The sequence below is a fragment of the Rhinatrema bivittatum genome, chromosome 3 (assembly GCF_901001135.1).
Source record: "Rhinatrema bivittatum chromosome 3, aRhiBiv1.1, whole genome shotgun sequence".
NCBI classification, from domain to species: Eukaryota; Metazoa; Chordata; class Amphibia; order Gymnophiona; family Rhinatrematidae; genus Rhinatrema; species Rhinatrema bivittatum.
In genome coordinates this window covers 358,413,243-358,431,075 of record NC_042617.1, presented here as the reverse complement: position 1 = coordinate 358,431,075, position 17,833 = coordinate 358,413,243, and the positions used below count along the sequence as shown (strand labels likewise).

The following is a 17,833-nucleotide window of genomic DNA, read 5'->3' as shown; positions in this document are numbered from 1 at the left end:
AAATAATGAGGCAGATTTTCAAAGGCTACGTGCGTAACATACGCGCGTAACCCGAGAAAATCTGCCCCTGCGCGCGCCGAGCCTATTTTGCATAGGCTCGGCGGTGCACGCAAGCCCCGGGACGCACATATGTCCCGGGGCTTTGAAAAAGGGGCGTTCTGGGGGCAGGACCGAGGCCTCCGGAACAGCCGCTGTGCCTGGGGATGGCGCGTCGGCAGCTGGCCGGTGCGTGCAAGTTACACCTGCCCGGAGGCAGGCGTAACTTCAACAACAGTAGGGGTTTTTTTTAGATAGGGCTGGGGGTGGGTTAGATAGGGGAAGGAAGGGGAAGGTGGGGGGGGGATGGAGGGAACGAAGGAATCCTGTGCGGCTCGGCGTGTGCAAGTTGCCCAATTGTGCACCCCTCTGCGCACGCCAACCCTGGATTTTATAACATTCGCTCGGCAGCGCACGCATGTTATAAAATCGGGCGTAGATTTGTTCACGCCGGGTTGCGCGAACAAATCTACGCCCTGCACAGGTTTGAAGATCTGCCCCAAAATGTGCATGTCTAAATCTGCACGTCCAAATATTTCCCTTCTGGGCGATGTACATAAAAGCAAACACATCAGTAAACACCAAATCAAAATCAACAAAAACAAAAGGTTGCGAAAAGACACCAAAGACCATCTGTGGACTTAGTGAAAAGCTTGCCTAAACAGCCTTTAGCTCTCTGCTGTGCGTAAGGCTTCTGGGAGAGAATTCCAAATAATTGGAGCAGCCACACAGAAGGCACAGTCTCTGGTTACGCTCAGCCTGGCATGCAAAGGAGAGGGTACCTCTCTCTCTCTCTCCGCTCGATCAGCATTTGCAATAAAAACCTTTTCAGCTGGTAACGTGCATGAGGTGGATTAATCAGCACGTAATGTGAAAATTAGCGCTGGTGCAATAACTTTTTCACAGCTTGCGGAAATTGCCTGTGCAATGAGGGAGCAGGGAAATTAGCCTAACCACGCCCCCTTTTTATCACAGGTGCAGTTTTTGCGATATTTATAGCTTTTTGATGAATCTAGGTCAAAATCACACCATGTGTGCAGTTTCTCTTGCCATCTCTGCATCTGTTTACCCAAATCAATGCAGGATTAGCAGTGCTTCCCCGCCTCTCAATGCTTATTGGTTCATTGTGATAGCAAGAACCAATCAGCAGCCAGAGGAAAAGAATTATCAGTACAGCTTCCTCCTGCCTCGGACTCTGTCCTAGTGACCACCAACTTCTCAGCACAGACTGAGGAAAGAGGCTGCAGCTGAGCAGAGATGGTGATTTCTAGGACCCCAGAGATCCTGGGTGCTCTCCCAGAGAGAGCTCAGCCCAGCAGGCCCATTTTTTGCATACTGGGTGGAAGTATGGGACTCTGCCACAGGCCTATGCTTCATTTTTTTGTTTTTGTTAACACTGTGCCACTTGATTGGCTATATTCTTTTGAATATAGCCAATAATGTCTAAAGTTATCTGGCTAACCTTAAACCTAATTGGCAATGTTCAAAAGATGGCCGGTTATGTTTAAAGTTAGCCAGATAACTTCAATTGAGGATATTTGGTGGGACGTTTATTCCACTGAATATCTGGGATAACTTATCCAGCTAAGTTTAGCTAATTTTAATTCAAGGCTTTCTTGCATATTGGCCTCCTTATGTATTAAGTTAGTCCAATAAAAAGGTATCACCTTATTTTTTTATTTCTATTTGTTAACCTTTATCTCTGCAGAAGTGGTGTATTCTAGATAGCCTCGGTTCAACTTCCCATGCATCCACCACCAAATCATTCACCATCTTTGGTGGAAAAGTCTGATGTCCCACAAGGACCTACCTTCACACAAACTTTGGTTCAGTTAGGTCCAACCGTTTAGAAATTGGAAAAAGACACAAATACCCGATCTGCTAAACCTCTGTTTCTTGAACCGAGGCTAGTCACAAATCAGTTATTTCCTAAATTCTATCAGCAAATACAGAAGTCTTTATCTGCTAATACTTGACAGTATCAACGCCTTTTCCCCCCTGTATCAGCCCCTGGGAAATGACACGAGGGGAAGGGCTGCAAAATGCTTCTCACCACACAATCTATCCAAAATTCAACTGCATGAGTTACATTTGTCCATAGTTGCTACACCCCTATAACTCCTCTTCTCAAGTCACTACATGGACTCCCTACCTGTTTCAGCATACGTTCAAGCTCCTCTTACTCACCTACAAGAGCCTTCACTCTGGAGCAACTCACTACCTCTCATCTCTCCCTACAGCCCTCTCACCAGGCAAGTCACTCCTGTTTGTGCTCTTCTCTTCTACCGCCAATTCCTGACTCCCTGCTTCCCAGCTGGCCACACCCTATGCTTGGAACAGACTTCCTGAATTGGTGCATAATGCTCCCTCTCTTTCTCTCCTTATCCAAATCCAGTCTAAGAACCCACCTTTTTGAGGCCCCTTTTAAATCTTAACCCCCGGTTATCCTGTTTACAGCCTTACTGATTTTAATCTTTTTCTTCATAAATGAAATTCCCAAAGTCTCTTTTGCCCTGCATGTTCCACTGGCTTAGATTGTAAGCTCTGCCGAGAGGGGACCGTTTCTTCTTTTGTTTTTGTACAGCGCTGCGCTATAGAAGTGATAAGCGGTAGTAGTAACAGCAGTAGATTAGGGAGCAGAGAAGCTCTGTCCTGTACGCTCCAGTCTCAGACCCTCCCCATCCTGATCTTTGTAGGCTGCTGCTTGGGAGGATGGAGCAGAAAGCAGAGCCCTGTATGCCATGTGCAGAGCCCATAGAGAACCTGGTACTCCTCCATGCTATTAATCATTCTCTACCCTGTAATTTTAAAATTACTGTTATTAGCAAGATTATGTATTTTTTCTTATTTTTTTATTCTCCTTTTAACCACTTTATGTATTACTTTAGCAACAGATGTAAAAATTTTGTCATGAAAGTAAAGTCGCCTAAATCTAAATCTGAGCAAAGCACCTGCAGAAGGGGGAAAAGAGAGAGAGGGGAAAAGCACAGGTCATGCCATTCTCTCTCTCTCTCTCACTCACTCTCTCTCTCTCTTTTAACCTCCTTCCCCTCCTGATGCTGTTCCCATGTGATGGTGGCAGAGAGTGTTGCTCTTATGCCTTTTAACTGCAGGAGGAAGGATCATGCTGTGAGTGAACGCTGCAGCCAGTTGCGGGGAGTGGGGGAGTGGGGGGTGATTGCCCCGATTTCTCTTGCGCTCTCACAGTTGTGTCCCTGCATCTGAGTACCGGTAACTTTCTTTCTTGAAAAAAAAAAAAAAAGCACATGGGTGCATGTGTAAAAGAAAACTGTGGCTTCTAATTAGCATTAAATATTTCCTGTTGCATAATTTATATATGCAGGGAGCCCCCCAAATATGGTGCACTCTTTTTGAGTCTGGTAACTTTGCAAGAGGCTCTGGATAGGGGGAGACCCGGGGGATTATCATGGATGCCTTGTTTGGAAAAATGTAAAATGTTTTGTGCATTTAGTAATAACAAATATCAACTGGGTGGTATTTTAGAGGTGTGACCATTGTAGGTTAGTCTGATAATGTGGTTATGGGGAAATGGTGTGTTTGTTCCTTTAAATTCTGGGGTTTTCCTATTGGTTGGCCAAATGTACAGGGAGGAATAAAAGTGTGAACCCTTATCAGATACACGGGCCGATTCAGTAAAATGCGTGGCAGAGCCGGCGCTCTGAGGCGAGCGCCCGCTTTCCCAACACGCGCCCAGGCCACTCTCCTGGGCGTGTGATTCAGTATGCAAATGAGGACCCGTGCTAATAAGGAGGCGCTAGGGACACTAGCACATCCCTAGTGCCTCCTTATTGGCAGCGGCGGCTGTCAGCGGGTCTGACAGCCGACACTTAATTTTACCGGCGTCGGTTCTCGAACCCGCTGACAGCCACAGGTTCAGAAAACGGACGCCAGCAAAATTGAGCGTCCATTTTCCAACCCGCAGGCTGCAGGCATATTTTTTTTTTTTTATGATTTAAAAAATTTTTTTTTTCATTTTTGGGGCCTCCGACTTAATATCGCTATGATTTTAAGTAAGAGGGTGTACCGAAAAGCAGAAAAACTGGGCTTTTCTGTACACTTACCTGGTGCCGGCCGAAATTAACGCCTGCCTTTGGGCAGGCGTTAATTTCTGAGAGTAAAATGTGCAGCTTGGCTGCACATTTTACTTTCTGTATCGAGCGGGACTAACTAATAGGCTCATCAACATGCATTTGCATGTTGAGCACGCTATTAGTTTCGGGGAAAACGTGCGCCAACCCCCCCGGTTGGCGCACGTTTTCCACGCGCTATTACCCCATACTTATAAGGGGTAATAATAGTGCGGCCTGTATTTTGGGTAATAGGGACCTGGAGGAGTCAGCTCGTGGGATGGCAGAGCACAGGGACCCTACTAAGTGGAAATGGGGCCCTGTAGAGGCCTCTTCCCCTCAAGGGAAGAGGCCTGAGGCCATGGAGTGGGTTTTTTTTTTCCTCCTCCCGAGAAACTAACCAGAAGGTGGAAGGGGTGAAGAGAAGAAGAGCTCATTCCTCCCTCTGAGGAAGCGGGCCAGGATTTCAGGAGCTGGGGTGAGTCCGTGATGAGGACTGCCCCAGAGTGTCCCTTGAGTGCAGCAGTCTGGGATGACCTGCACTGGGAGAAAGGTGGTGTGGAATCCCGAGCTAAGGTCGATGACCAGCAGATCAGTGAGTAAATCTTGCAAGCTGAAGTTGTATTGCCCTTTGGATGCTAATTTTGATATGGGTGTGCTAAAAGGAGAACCCCATTCCTTAACTAGGGTTGAGACTAAGGTACGATTTACGAGGAATTTGAGAGTTCAGATTAACTCTGATGGTTGGTCTGGGGAAATGTATTCGTGTGGGAAAAGGAGATGGAGGTAGAGGAATGTAATTATTATGTTCCGGAAGTCATTTTTTGTGCATATGATTCTGACTGTGGAAGCCTATGAAATTCTGATGTGTTCAGTGATTAAAACTGTAATCTGTTTCACATCCATGTAAACACTAAACAGTTGTTCGCTGGTTCATCCAGAAAATTAAAGTTAACTGGACGTTTGGAACATGGTGTCATTCATCCTTATTGAGCTAGCACGGAGATGAGACACGGGCTCGGAGTTCATAGAGGGGAGAATGGATTCATACACTACTCCTGCTGTTTCTATTAAGGTCCACTTCCCTATCTGCATGACCAGACTTCAGAACCCACCAAATAAATTAAAGAGATGACCATTGAACAAAGGGAAACCCCTTCCATCAGGAGATTACACATATAAAATAACAACATTTGTCAACCATAAATAATATTTGACCTGTGCTGCTGTAGAAGGCAAGCTTAGACGTAGTATGAAACTTCTGGATCAAAAACTGGGACAGGGAGATCTTTTCATCAGTTTTCAAAGATTCATTCCCATTTTTCCAGTACAGCATCAGATCTTCATCGGTGTAGGCATCTGAAATGCACAGCACACACAATGAGAGGACTTCAACAGTAACTCTCAGGGGACAAGCCTGAGTTCATGTGAAGACAGGCCGAAGTGTGTTGCCACCTTACAAGAACTGCAAAAGATATAATTGTATTTCAGATAGCATCTTTCAGGAAAATGTTTTACTCAAAACACATTACAGTCATATTGGGATACAGACACACGCACACACACAAGCCAGCAAGCCACGTAGTGGTATCCAAGATTCACATTCATTAACATGTTTTATGCTACCTCATCCCTCCTATGACCTCCCAGATCTCTCTTCATGTTAACAATTTGCCCCCAATTTGCTTTAACGCTTTCAATTCTTTGGATGGAAAAGCATGACGTAAACAAACGATGATTATACTGGGCTTAAGGGAGGGATGGTCCTCATTGCAATATCATAATTAATTCACAACCGATGAACCTTTAAGCAGCAGAGGATCCAAAAATAACTCATGAATCGTAGGACACTGCACCCTCCCTTCCCAGAGAGGCACGAACCGACTCTTGTGATGCTCGCTCATTCAGTTCTCACATTCATGTCTCACATTTGCCTGTGAAACTGTATTTTATTCTAGAGAATGTGTTCTGTGCCTCTGCCCACTCGAAACAATTCCTTGCACTTACAGCTTTCTCCTTACTGTCTCCCCATTTTTTTATTTATTTAAAACATTTCTATTCCATTGTTTCCAAAGTTCTAGGCAGCGTACAATACAAACAGTCAGGATATAAAAAAACGACAGCCATGTCTCCAGTCTAGGTGGCAATAAAAACTCCTAATATCTAAAAAGGGGGTATTAGCCTATTGAAGACCCTAATTTGGAGAGAGGAGGATGCATAGGGAAGGAAGGAGAAAATGAAAAGTGAGTTAGATGTCTCCTGCAGCTGCTCAGAGCCCTAAGTAGTAATTTAGTTTATGTAACTCTAGCACTGGTTATGTATATCTACTTAAAAGAAAAGTTTAATTTTCCTTCAAAAACCAAAACTATAAGATCCAGTATGCAATGAGGTAAAATAAGGTCTACAAATCAACTTGTCCCGAAGAAATGGAGCTTGTACTTAATCCTAATGGAGATCCCATATTTTCAGCATCTCTAAACCTGGTCTTGATCTAGTGCAGGGGTGACCAACTCTGGTCCTTAAGAGTCACGAACAGGCCAGATTTTCAGGATATCTGCAATAATTGTTCATAGATATATTTGCAAACAACAGAGGCAGTGCATGCAAATATATGTCATGCATATGCATTGCGAATATCCTAAAACCTGGCCTGTCTGTGGCTCTTGAGAACCAGAGTTGGCTATCCTGATCTAGTGCTTCTGAGACAGTCATATTGCGCTAGCAGCAGCAGAGCAGTGACATCAATTCCTTCATGAATAAAGATATGCTGATCCCTCAAAATGGCTGCTACTGTCTAAAATGGCTACTGCTGTCTAAAATGGTCCCTCCCATTCAGTAATACAGAGTTGCCAAGTTACCCAATTCCAGAATGGAGATTCCCGGGCCTATTCAAGATTTCTGACAACCTCATCTTGATGAATTATGGAACCTGCAGAAATGCACTGGGATGTAAGTTAAAAACCAGGACTGGCAATAAAGTCTTTTTAGCCTTTTCTACTCTATTTATTTGATCTTTTCTTCCCTTGGATGACAGTTCAGGCAAATACAGGTTCTTTTGTTGACTAACAGACCCAAGCAGCGGCTGAATTAGCACAAGTTTGAAACTTGTAAGCAGTAGCACCAAACATGCTAATTCAATCCCGTCTGGTGTCTTGTTACCATTTGTCCAGTATATGTACATGCATTTTACTTTTGTTGACTAAAAAATGGAAGTGAGGAGACTTCCCCAGTTTCATCTCTTAGTCAGGTCTTTCTCTCCTCTGCTCAGCTGAACTTGGGGAAGCCGTGGAGGCAGTGTTCCCAGCCCTCTGGGAAAGAGAGGGGGCAGGGCAGTGGTCATTGCTCTAATGGCCTATGATCATAAGGTTCTAGTGAGAGCTCTGGTTCATGGCCCCCAGATGAAGGCACACCACTGTAATGATTGGGTACATTAGGGGAGAGGGGTTTTATAAAAATAAGGGCAAAAATCCCCCATGTAGTTGCAAATGAAGGCTCATGGCACCAAGATTTCAGCGTTGGTTCTGATTAGGCTGAAGGCCCAAAGAAGGAGGAGGAAACTGCAAAGTCAAAAGAAAATAATAAAAATAAATGGAAGGGTAGTCTCCATTATGACCGAACCCTTCAGCGCTGGCTTGCACTAGCTGAAAGGGACCCCAGTGGTGGCAGTCATGCTTCCATCGTACAGGCCTCAATCACATCATGTGCAATGATGTGCATGTATCTTGACGATCCTGGCTGTGATGCAAAACACAACACTGTAGACAAGCCATGGGGAAGGCCCCTTGCTTTCCCTTCCACACAGTGATGCACCGTTTCTCACTAAAGTATTTGAAAGACTACAGAAAGCTAAATTGTAATGGAGGTGAATCATCCAAGCAAAAATATGCATTTATTTACTTTGTTCTCCTTACACACATTCCACCATTGGAAAGATATGGTAATATAGGGCACACTATTCATGAAAAGGGGATAACCACCATTATAATGTATTGGAGTGGATTAATTTGTTATTGGGACCAACTGGAAGAATGTGGACTTGTTCTTCTTAAAGCTATCAACCCTAGTTTTGGACTGTGGGAAACTGAGGACTGTGCGTTTCTTTTACATTCTTGTCACCTGCTCCTCCTTTTCCTCCCTCTCTTTCTGCCAGCCAACAAAGCAACTTTCGGAGTTAGAGGTGTACCTGGCACCTGTGCTGCACAGAAAATAGCAAGAAGATAGGAAAATAGAAGAAACGAATCTTGGGGGGGGGGCGTTGCTTCCCAGCTGACTTTCAGACAACACCCAGTTTCCGAGGGCTCTTTTTTTTTTTTTTACAGCGAGAGGGGAAGAGGAGGCTGGATAAGATGGGTGAGAGAGAAAGATGGGCCTTCCAGAGGTCAGAGTACTGCCGAGCCATTCATTCACTCGGCTTCACGTTTTCAGGTGCTTAAATTAGCACGACTGTATGGCATGGAGCCACTCCATGGAAGATCCTCTCCTCAAGATAAAATAAAACACGACATGTCTATTTACTGAAAATGTTGGGTTCACTCACAGCTTTCCAGCTCCAGCATACAAGTCTGCGTGTCTAAAGGAAACCGACTGAAGTCCATGTTGCACATCGCTGTCACTGTAATCCTAGATAATGAACAAAATAAAAATAAATAAAGAATCACTTGCTTGCCTCCTAGTTAGGATATTATCTACTCCGATGGTTAGAAATGTGCCCAATTATTATTAGGCAACAACGGAGAGCCAACTCAGTCACAATGATATCAAAACATAGAAACAACAAAGTGACTGGTGAATAATCAAAACAGATGGGGGTGTAGAATAATGGCCAGACCACCTTTTTGAAGGCCTTTTTTATGCTAATATGAACTATTAATAAGGAGTCAAAATACAAAGCACTCTGGGATACCTGACCATGTTCACTAAGAAAGAGAGCTGTCTACAGAGGATGGTTGTAGAATTTCCAGGATATTCCTGCCAGCATGTGTTCAGCCCGTCCACAGGGTTGAACCGTGCTTGTTACAGGAAAAGTATGTCTTGAACCAATCTTACTGTTCATCTTGTAGTCCATTTATTTGCGTTAATTAAATTGCAAATTGCAAATTTGGGCCTTTAAAAAGAAGAGGACAAAAAAACATGAAGACACCATTGCTTATCACTGCGCTTTTTGCCGGATCTCAAAGGACATCATCATACCTTATTTATTTATTTATTTATTTATTTATTTATTTATTTATTTAACATGTTTATATACCGTTTTACCAATACAGGATTGACCAAAGTGATTTACAAAGATAATAAGTGTAGAAATCAAAACAAAAATTCAAATTAAATAAAAATAAAAATAAAATAATAAAAACAAATAAAACAGAGTTAGAATAGAGTTAGAATAAAAATACAATCTGCGTCTTGATCAATAAAACAAAATTTTGGGGTAAATCAAAAAGTAGTAACATAGATGACTATTATTTTACAAACATAAAGGCAGAAAGAAAGAAATATAGCAACTAAACTATCAAATAATTAAATTAAAACCTCCTGGTGTTTGGGTATTGACTTTGATTAGCCTCTTGTATGGTTAAATTAACTGCTACCGAGAAAGCTCGGGCTTTCCAAATGCTTCATCATTCTTAAGCCTTGTTCAGCCTGTCTGCTCTGCAGCCTTCTTAATGACAAGAAATCTGACTTTGTGATGATTGAAATAAAAACTTCTGGTCTCCTGTCATTTGCAGCCAAGAAGAAAGACTGCTTAGATCCACAGATGTTCCTGGGGCTCACCATGGCTGTAAGATTTAGGCTGTTTAATGTCATTGATGCTGAAAATAATCAGTTTGTGATATTTTTGCAAAATTCAAGTTTAAGTTAATTAGATCTGCAAGTGCCTTATCAGGCACATAAACATATATTTTTTCTTAGGTGAGTCAATTGCTAAATGTGTAAACCCTGATAACCATTGCTTTTAACCTTTATGAACATAATAAAATCCAATAATACCTTAACAAAATCTGAAACCGTGTAAACAATCGGGAAGGTATAGAAAACGTGAGTAGGGATTTAGCAAAACTCGAGGAATGTTCTAGGGCAGTGGTTCTCAACCTTTTTTCCATCATGACACACCTGACAGATGATGCTCACATGCATATCACATTGCACACTACATTTAACAACTATACTAAAAAAATAAATAACTCCTAGATATTTTATTGTTGAAAATGATGCATGAGAAAGATAACATTCTTTAATTTCAATAACTGCTTATAAAATAGAAACACAGAAATGATGGCAGAAGAAGGCCAAACGACCCATCCAGTCTGCCCAGCAAGCTTTCACACTTTTTTTTTCTCATACTTATCTGTTACTCTTGGCCCTTAGTAACCTTTTGGTTCTATTTCCCTTCCACCCCCGCCATTAATGTAGAGAGCAGTGTTGGAACTGCATCTAAGTGAAATAGCTTAATTAGTTAGGGGTATTAACCACTGCAATAAGCAAACTACTCCCATACTTATTTGTTTACCCAGGCTATGTAATTCAGTCCTTGGTTGTTGTCTGTATAGATCCCTTTTTCTTCATTCCCCCCTGCTGTTGAAGCAGAGAGCTATGCTGGATATGCATTGAAAGTGAAGTATCAGTCTTTCTCCCCTGCCGTTGAAGCAGAGAGCTATGCTGGATATGCGTGAAGTATCAGACTTTCTCCCCTGTCTTTGAAGCAGAGAGCTATGCTTGATATGCACTGAAAGTAAAGTATCAGTCTTTCTCCCCTGCTGTTGAAGCAGAGAGCTACGCTGGATATGCATTGAAAGTAAAGTATCAGTCTTTCTCCCCTGCTGTTGAAGCAGAGAGCTACGCTGGATATGCATGAAGTATCAGTCTTTCTCCCCTGCTGTTGAAGCAGAGAGCTATGCTTGATATGCATTGAAAGTGAAGTATCAGGCTTATTTGGTTTGGGGTAGTAACCGCCGTAAAGCAAGCTACTCCCTGCTTTTTTGTGAATGCAAATCCTTTTTTCCACATTTCCTCTTGCTGTTGAAGCTTAGAGCAATGTTGGAGTCGCATTAACTGTGTGTATGTTTATTGAATAAGGGTATTATCTCCAGGTAGTAGCCATCATTCCCGCGAGCCACCCACTCTTCATTCACATCCTCTAGACTTTATGGATCCAAGGTGTTTATCCCATGCCCCTTTGAAGTCATTCACAGTTCTGGTCTTCACCACTTCCTCCGGAAGGGCATTCCAGGCATCCACCACCCTCTCTGTGAAGAAATACTTCCTGACATTGGTTCTGAGTCTTCCTCCCTGGAGTTTGTTGTTTTTTTTTAATTTTTAATTTCTCATTTTAATATACATCCAAGTCAATACTTGTTTGAAAATTATAAAATACAAATGGAAACACAATAATCTTCACATCTTATAAGGCAACATACAAATTTGTATTTTAAATAATAAAGGAAATACAGAGACACCTCTTATAAGGAGCGATTTTGAGGTAATCTATTACAACATGAAAATTAACAGCCTGATAGAGCTCTTGCCTATTTCAGTTTCCACTTTATAGTGAGACATTCTTAGGGGCGAGAAGCCAAGAAATCCCTAAGCTGGGAGGGTTCTAGGAAAATATATTTCTGTTCCTGGTAAACAATATAACATTTGCACGGGAAATGCAGTTTAAATTGAGCCCCTTTTTGAATCGCTTCAGCTCTCATATCAATGAAAAGTTTACGCCTAGTTTGGGTCGCTTTAACAATATCAGGAAAACACCACAATTTATGACCAAAGAATTTTTCTTGACTATTTCTAAAAAAATATTTAGAAACATTATTTTTATCCATAAGAAACGCAAAAGAAATCAGTAAAGTTCTCCTCTGGGTCACAATCATCTCTTGTGAGGATTCAAGTAAAGTGGTAACATCAGGTAATAAATGTTCATCTATATTTCCACAATTAGAATCCGCTGTTGGTAGGTAATATGCTTTCGTTACTACAGGTTTCACCTCTTCAGGCATTTTCAAAATTTGAGTTGTATAAAGTCTAAACAAATCAAGTGGAGAAATATTTTTCAAAACCGGGAAATTCAGAAATCTCAGATTGTGGGATCTCAAGGAATTTTCTATATTCTCAAGCCTCTTATTAGCAATTGATTCACTCTGAATTAAGTTTAGTTGTATTTTTTCCACTTCCTTTATACGTCCGTCCATTGTTTGTATTCTCACTTCTTGTTGTGTAAGCTCAATTGCATTTTTTGTTACTTGGTTTTTGACTTCCCGAATTTCTTTAGTGAGACCCACAACTGCTTTTTCCAGTGCTTGCAAAGCGTTCCAAATCATTGTTAAGGAAATTTCTGTTGGAGGAATTATAACTCTCTCAGTCTTAGTTAAATCTTTCCTCTCGTCTCCTCCACCCACTATATCCCCGGCACCAATATCCAGGCTCGGATTACACAGCCTAACAGCACTTTCCAGTCCCAGGACGCCATTACCCCTCTGGGGCTGTACCTTTGCCGTTTGCTCTAGATTTCCTCGACCTTCCGGTGGTATCTCTCGTCCAGCTGTTTCTTCCCACTCCTGGGGGGCTACAGCTTCCAACATTCCTCTCTCATCCACGAATCCTGGTGGTGCCGGTTTACGCGGAGACCCGGGGCTAAGAGATGTTTCAGGAGTCAGGGAGAGCAGATCACGCTCCGTATCCGCTCCCACAGCGACTTGCTCTCCGGGTGTTCCAGGCAAGACCGCCGCGAAAAAACTCCCGATGCGGGGTTGACTTGGCTCCAATGGGGTAGATGTCATCTCTGTCCCCCGTACCCTCGCTTTTCTTTTAGTATGGGGCATAACGTTACTGAGGAAAAACAGTTTGAAGACAAAACTTCGGGAGCTTCTCACAGACGCGTCTGTTCAGGCGGCCATCTTGTGGGCGTCTCCCCTCCTCCCTGGAGTTTTAAATCGTGACCCCTAGTTCTGCTGATTTTTTTTCCAACGGAGACCTTTGGGCTGGTGATCTGGGAAGAAGGCTTTCGTGACGATCGGAAGAACCCTGCAGGCGAGTATTATGGGAATGATGGGAAAAGTGAAGAATAGCTAAAAGAGTAGCAAATAACCGGTCCATCCGTGAGGGGACCGAGGGGGCTTTGATCACACCCCAAGCGGTGGTTTGGTAGGAATTGCATTCCGAAAGCCACGCGCATAAAAAGAGGAAAAAGAAGTAACGCATACGATAGTGGGAATAGGTTTCTTGTTGTGTGAGAGAGAGTGAATGGCCTCGCAGTTCTAGGCCGGGCTGACCGCGTCCTAGTCGGGGCGATTGTGACCCTTTTGTGTCTGACGGATACGGACCCCTTACCTATCCGTCTTCCCTTCCCTCCTTTGTCTGTGATTCTATCCTAATGGGAGGGGGCTATTCAACTCCATTAAAAGTCATGACGGAACACTATAGGGAAGTGTTCGATAGACATAAATGTACTAAACCCGGAATGATTCAACGATGTACCCATAGGTGGCCCAGTTTGTGTGTAAATTGGCCTCCGGTAGGAACTTTCGATTTCCAAACGGCCACGAGGGTCCAGAAAATAGTAAGTGAAGAAGGGAATCCGGGTTGCCCTGAAGATATACCGTACATAACTGCTTGGATTGCAGTCATTGAGAATCCTCCGTCATGGGCAAAGAAGTTAGGGGAGGGAGCCGCCCTCGTAATGGTGGCTCAGGCGCACAAAATGGGGAACTGGAAGTCCCCATTATTAATTAAGGATTGTAATGTATGTAACTGCTATCTGTGAATTGCAAGCACATGTACCAGGGATTTTTTGTTTTTAATTGTTTTAAACCCTAATAAGGAGAGATTTTGGTTTACAGATGCTGCACAAGACTACTATACAACAAATTAATTTACAGTGTTAAGTTAAAATACTGATTTGATTACTGGAGAATGCATTTACTGGTGTTGAAGTTTAGAACTTGATGGCAGTTAAGGGTTAACGGCAGAGATAATTACAGGAGAGAGGAGGGAATCGAGCCAGAGAAAAAAAAAAAAAAAGACGTTGAGCCAGTGCGTAGTGCATTCAATATGGCTGTGCGTTTCAATGCTGGCGTTGTTAATCAGAAGCTTTCAGTTTTCTTATATCTTCTATCCCAGTGTCCTCCCTATGCTCATCTTTCTATTCTCTAATACCATGTTAATTATTGTTCTTACTTGTCTCCTATATATTATCTGTTATTTAAAAGTTACATTGGAACGCATGATAAAGTATGAACTCTCTTTTGCTGACGCAGTTTATTTTGAAGCTGTCTCTGGGAAATTTAGAGAAATGATTAAGAATGGGTTCTTTGTTAAAGTTTTTCTTGTTGCTTCTTTGGCTAGCAGTAGTTAAATATGCAGAGCTACTCCCTGTTTTAAGGAACTGGCAAGATAAGACAGCCAAGCATGTGCAGCGCTGACTGTGGGAATTACAGGATGCCGTTTGTAAAAAAAAAAAAAAAAAAAAAACGGAGAAAACAAAGACTTAATATTAAAAATTTTGATTCAGTGGCAGGCGCAAGATAAGGATTATTGGAAGTTGTGGGCAAGAGAAGGGGCCACTATGCAAGATTAGGAACAAGAGCAAATACCACACACACACATATATATATATATTGCAATTATGGTCTTTTACCACTGGTGGGGGCTGGGCTCTGGCTATTACCATATGTTCTTAGTGTTTGCAATGTAATTGGTACAAGGCTTCCAAGGGTTTGATCATCACTCCTGCACACCTAAAGCCTGCAGATCCAGGTTGACTTTATTGAATTAACCCAATGCCAAACTTACAAGTAAGAAGGAAGCAATGTTTTGCAGCTTCTCAGCCTCGTCAGAACTGATTTGCCTCCAGGCGCAGGTCACCTATTCAATTTCCAGATGGACTGTGATCTTTTCATCGTATTTTGAGGTGTATTGGAACAGGGATCAGGAAGAGAAGAAAAGGGCCCGTCCCTGCAACCAGGAACTTAATAATAGAGACCCGACATCCGAAAGAAGCTGCAGAAGGCCGAAGGCTTTGAGGGCATGAGCCTCAGCCAGTTAAAAGCTATAGCAGACCAGGTATGTGGAAATAGAGAAGTGGAAGAGAAAAGAGAGAAGCAAGTAGAGACATGAAGGAGAAAGTGACTGTTAGCCGCAGCTCTCGAGGACACGCGGACGGGAAGGAGCCAAGACAATGGCAGACCGCGAAGAGGAGGGGGAACAAGACCCCCTTTGGGAAAGAATCAGTGTGCATACTGCAAAAATGAAGGCCATTGGAAGAGAGACTGTGAAGAATGGCAAAAGAAATACGGGAGCCCTGCAGTGAATACTAACGACAAAAATGGACCTGCACCGACACAAAGGGGCCGAGGAGGAAGGAGATCGGACAACCCCCACTGGCAGATGGCGGGGGAGGCGACAAGGAGCATACAGCCTGAAGAGACCGGGAGGGAAGAATCCCCACTGACCCTCTGGTGGAGATCCACGAGGTAACACAACAAAAATCAGGGGCCTGTTGGACTCAGAGGCCAACGATCTGTCATGACTGCACCAATCGGCCCCCCCCCCGACGAAAGAGACTGTTTCTGTAGTGGGTGCCTCAGGTCAGGTACTCACTGCCCCTCTGCAGAAAGAATGAACTATACAAGTAGGCGGGACCATGGTATCCCTTATCGGATGGAACCTGCTGTGTAAGCCTCAGACCACATTGAGATTTCAACCAAGAGGGGAAGTTAAAGCCTCCTTCGGGGACCATCCAGTGATACTCATCTGTCCCCTCCAAGAAGAATGGAGACTACATCTTCCCATAGTCGAACGAACCATCGAACATCGATATGAAAACAACACCCCCCTCAACAAAAACGAAGACAACTGATGGATAGTGTACCCCAAGTATGGTCTGAACAAAACCCAGGAGGAATAGCCATCAACGCTACCCCTATTTGGATCGAGATGAAACAGAATGCACAGGTGATAAATCAATCTCAATACCCCATTCTGTATATGGCCAGACAAGGAATTCAGATACACCTGCAAAGATTGTATGATTTGGGCATTCTCCGGCGAATCCGATCTGCTTGGAACACCCCTTTGTTGCCAGTAAAGAAGCCTGGATCAAATGACTATCGACCAGTACAAGACTTAAGAAAAGTGAATAGTCAAGTAGCAGATCTAGTAGCCCTCGTACCAAATCCATACTCAATCTTGGCTCAAGTTTCCCCTGCATCCAAGTGGTACAGTGTCATTGATCTCAAAGATGCCTTCTTCTCCGTCCCGGTGGTGGAGGAATGTCAAAAGATTTTTGCTTTCACATGGGAAGATGCAGATACTGGAGTAAAGCAGCAGTACACATGGACTCGGTTGCCTCAAGGGTTTAGGCACTCACCTACGCTGTTCGGTGAGCAACTGGCAAAAGACTTAAAGATGTATCAAGTAAAGTATGGGCCAGTCATACAATACGTGGATGACCTTCTGTTGTTTCGAGAGACGTACCTCGAATGTGCGGTATCCACTCTTCAGCTGCTAAAGACGTTGTACTCAAAAGGGTATCGTGCAAGTAAAAAGAAAGCGCAAATCTGTGAATTGGAAGTAGAGTATTTAGGCTTCCAAATACGTGGAGGAACCCGTTGTCTGGGAGTTTCTCGCACCAGTTCTATAAGAGATCAACCTGTACCCACTTGCAAGAAAGAGCTCCGAGCGTTCCTTGGAGCTGCAGGATACTGTAGGCTGTGGATTGCTAACTATGCAGTTATTGCCCAACCCCTGTACGACAAGCTGCGGGGTAAAGAGGCAGAATCTCAACCCTTCCAATGGGAAGGAAACGAACTGGCAAGCTTACGTCAACTAAAAGAAGCCTTAATTGAACCACCTGCCTTAGGATTGCCAGATGTGATGAAACCATTCCATCTATTCGTCGACGAGAAAAAAGGCATGGCCATAGGGGTATTGACTCAAACCTTAGGCTCATGGGAACGACCTGTTGCATATCTGTCAAAAGGAATGGACAATGTTGCAAAAGGATGGCCAGGTTGTCTTCGAAGCATTGCGGCTGCATGCTTACTAATTCCAGAAGCAGTCAAATTAACTTTTGGACAAACCTTGAACGTAACGACTCCCCACACCATTCACGGATTACTAGAGACTCATGGACCAAAATGGATGACTAATTCACGTCTCGTCAAGTATTAAGCCTTACTGTGTGAAACACCTGAAATTCAAATACAGGACAGCAAAAACTTGAACCCGGCCACTCTTATGCCGGCACCTGAACCAGTTGCCCATGACTGTGAAGAAGTCATGACTACAATACATTCCAGTAGACCAGACCTGAGGGATCAACCCTGGCAAGGAGCTTGGACTTTATTCACTGATGGGAGCAGCCAAATCATTCATGAGATACGTTCTGCTGGATATGCTGTTGTATCCGAAGATGAAATCATTGAGGCTCAACCTCTTCCCCCAGGAACGTCTGCACAAAAAGCTGAACTAATTGCCCTTACTCGAGCTCTGCAGTTGGCAGAAGGACAAACTGTAAATATCTATACAGACTCTAAATATGCCTTTCTTACAATTCAAGTGCATGGAGCATTATAGAGGGAAAACAATTGAACAATGCATCAGAAGTACGTGAATTACTAGACGCAGTTTGGCTACCTCGCAAGGTGGCTGTAATGCATTGCAAAGCACACACCAGGAAATAAAACCCTATTGTCAAGGAAATCAGAGAGCAGATG

General features: G+C 43.3%; 1 protein-coding gene across 1 annotated transcript in view; it reads right to left on the bottom strand.

The window, feature by feature from the left end:
* GABRR2 (gamma-aminobutyric acid type A receptor rho2 subunit) overlaps nt 1–17,833 on the bottom strand; it is a 67,134-nt gene that overhangs the window by 10,393 nt on the left and 38,908 nt on the right. Inside the window, exons 5-6 of the mRNA XM_029595422.1 lie at nt 8,662–8,744; nt 5,343–5,483 (exon numbers count right to left, since the gene is read on the bottom strand). Coding sequence (XP_029451282.1) covers nt 5,343–5,483; nt 8,662–8,744 — 224 coding nt within the window. The remainder of the gene's footprint in view (nt 1–5,342; nt 5,484–8,661; nt 8,745–17,833) is intronic.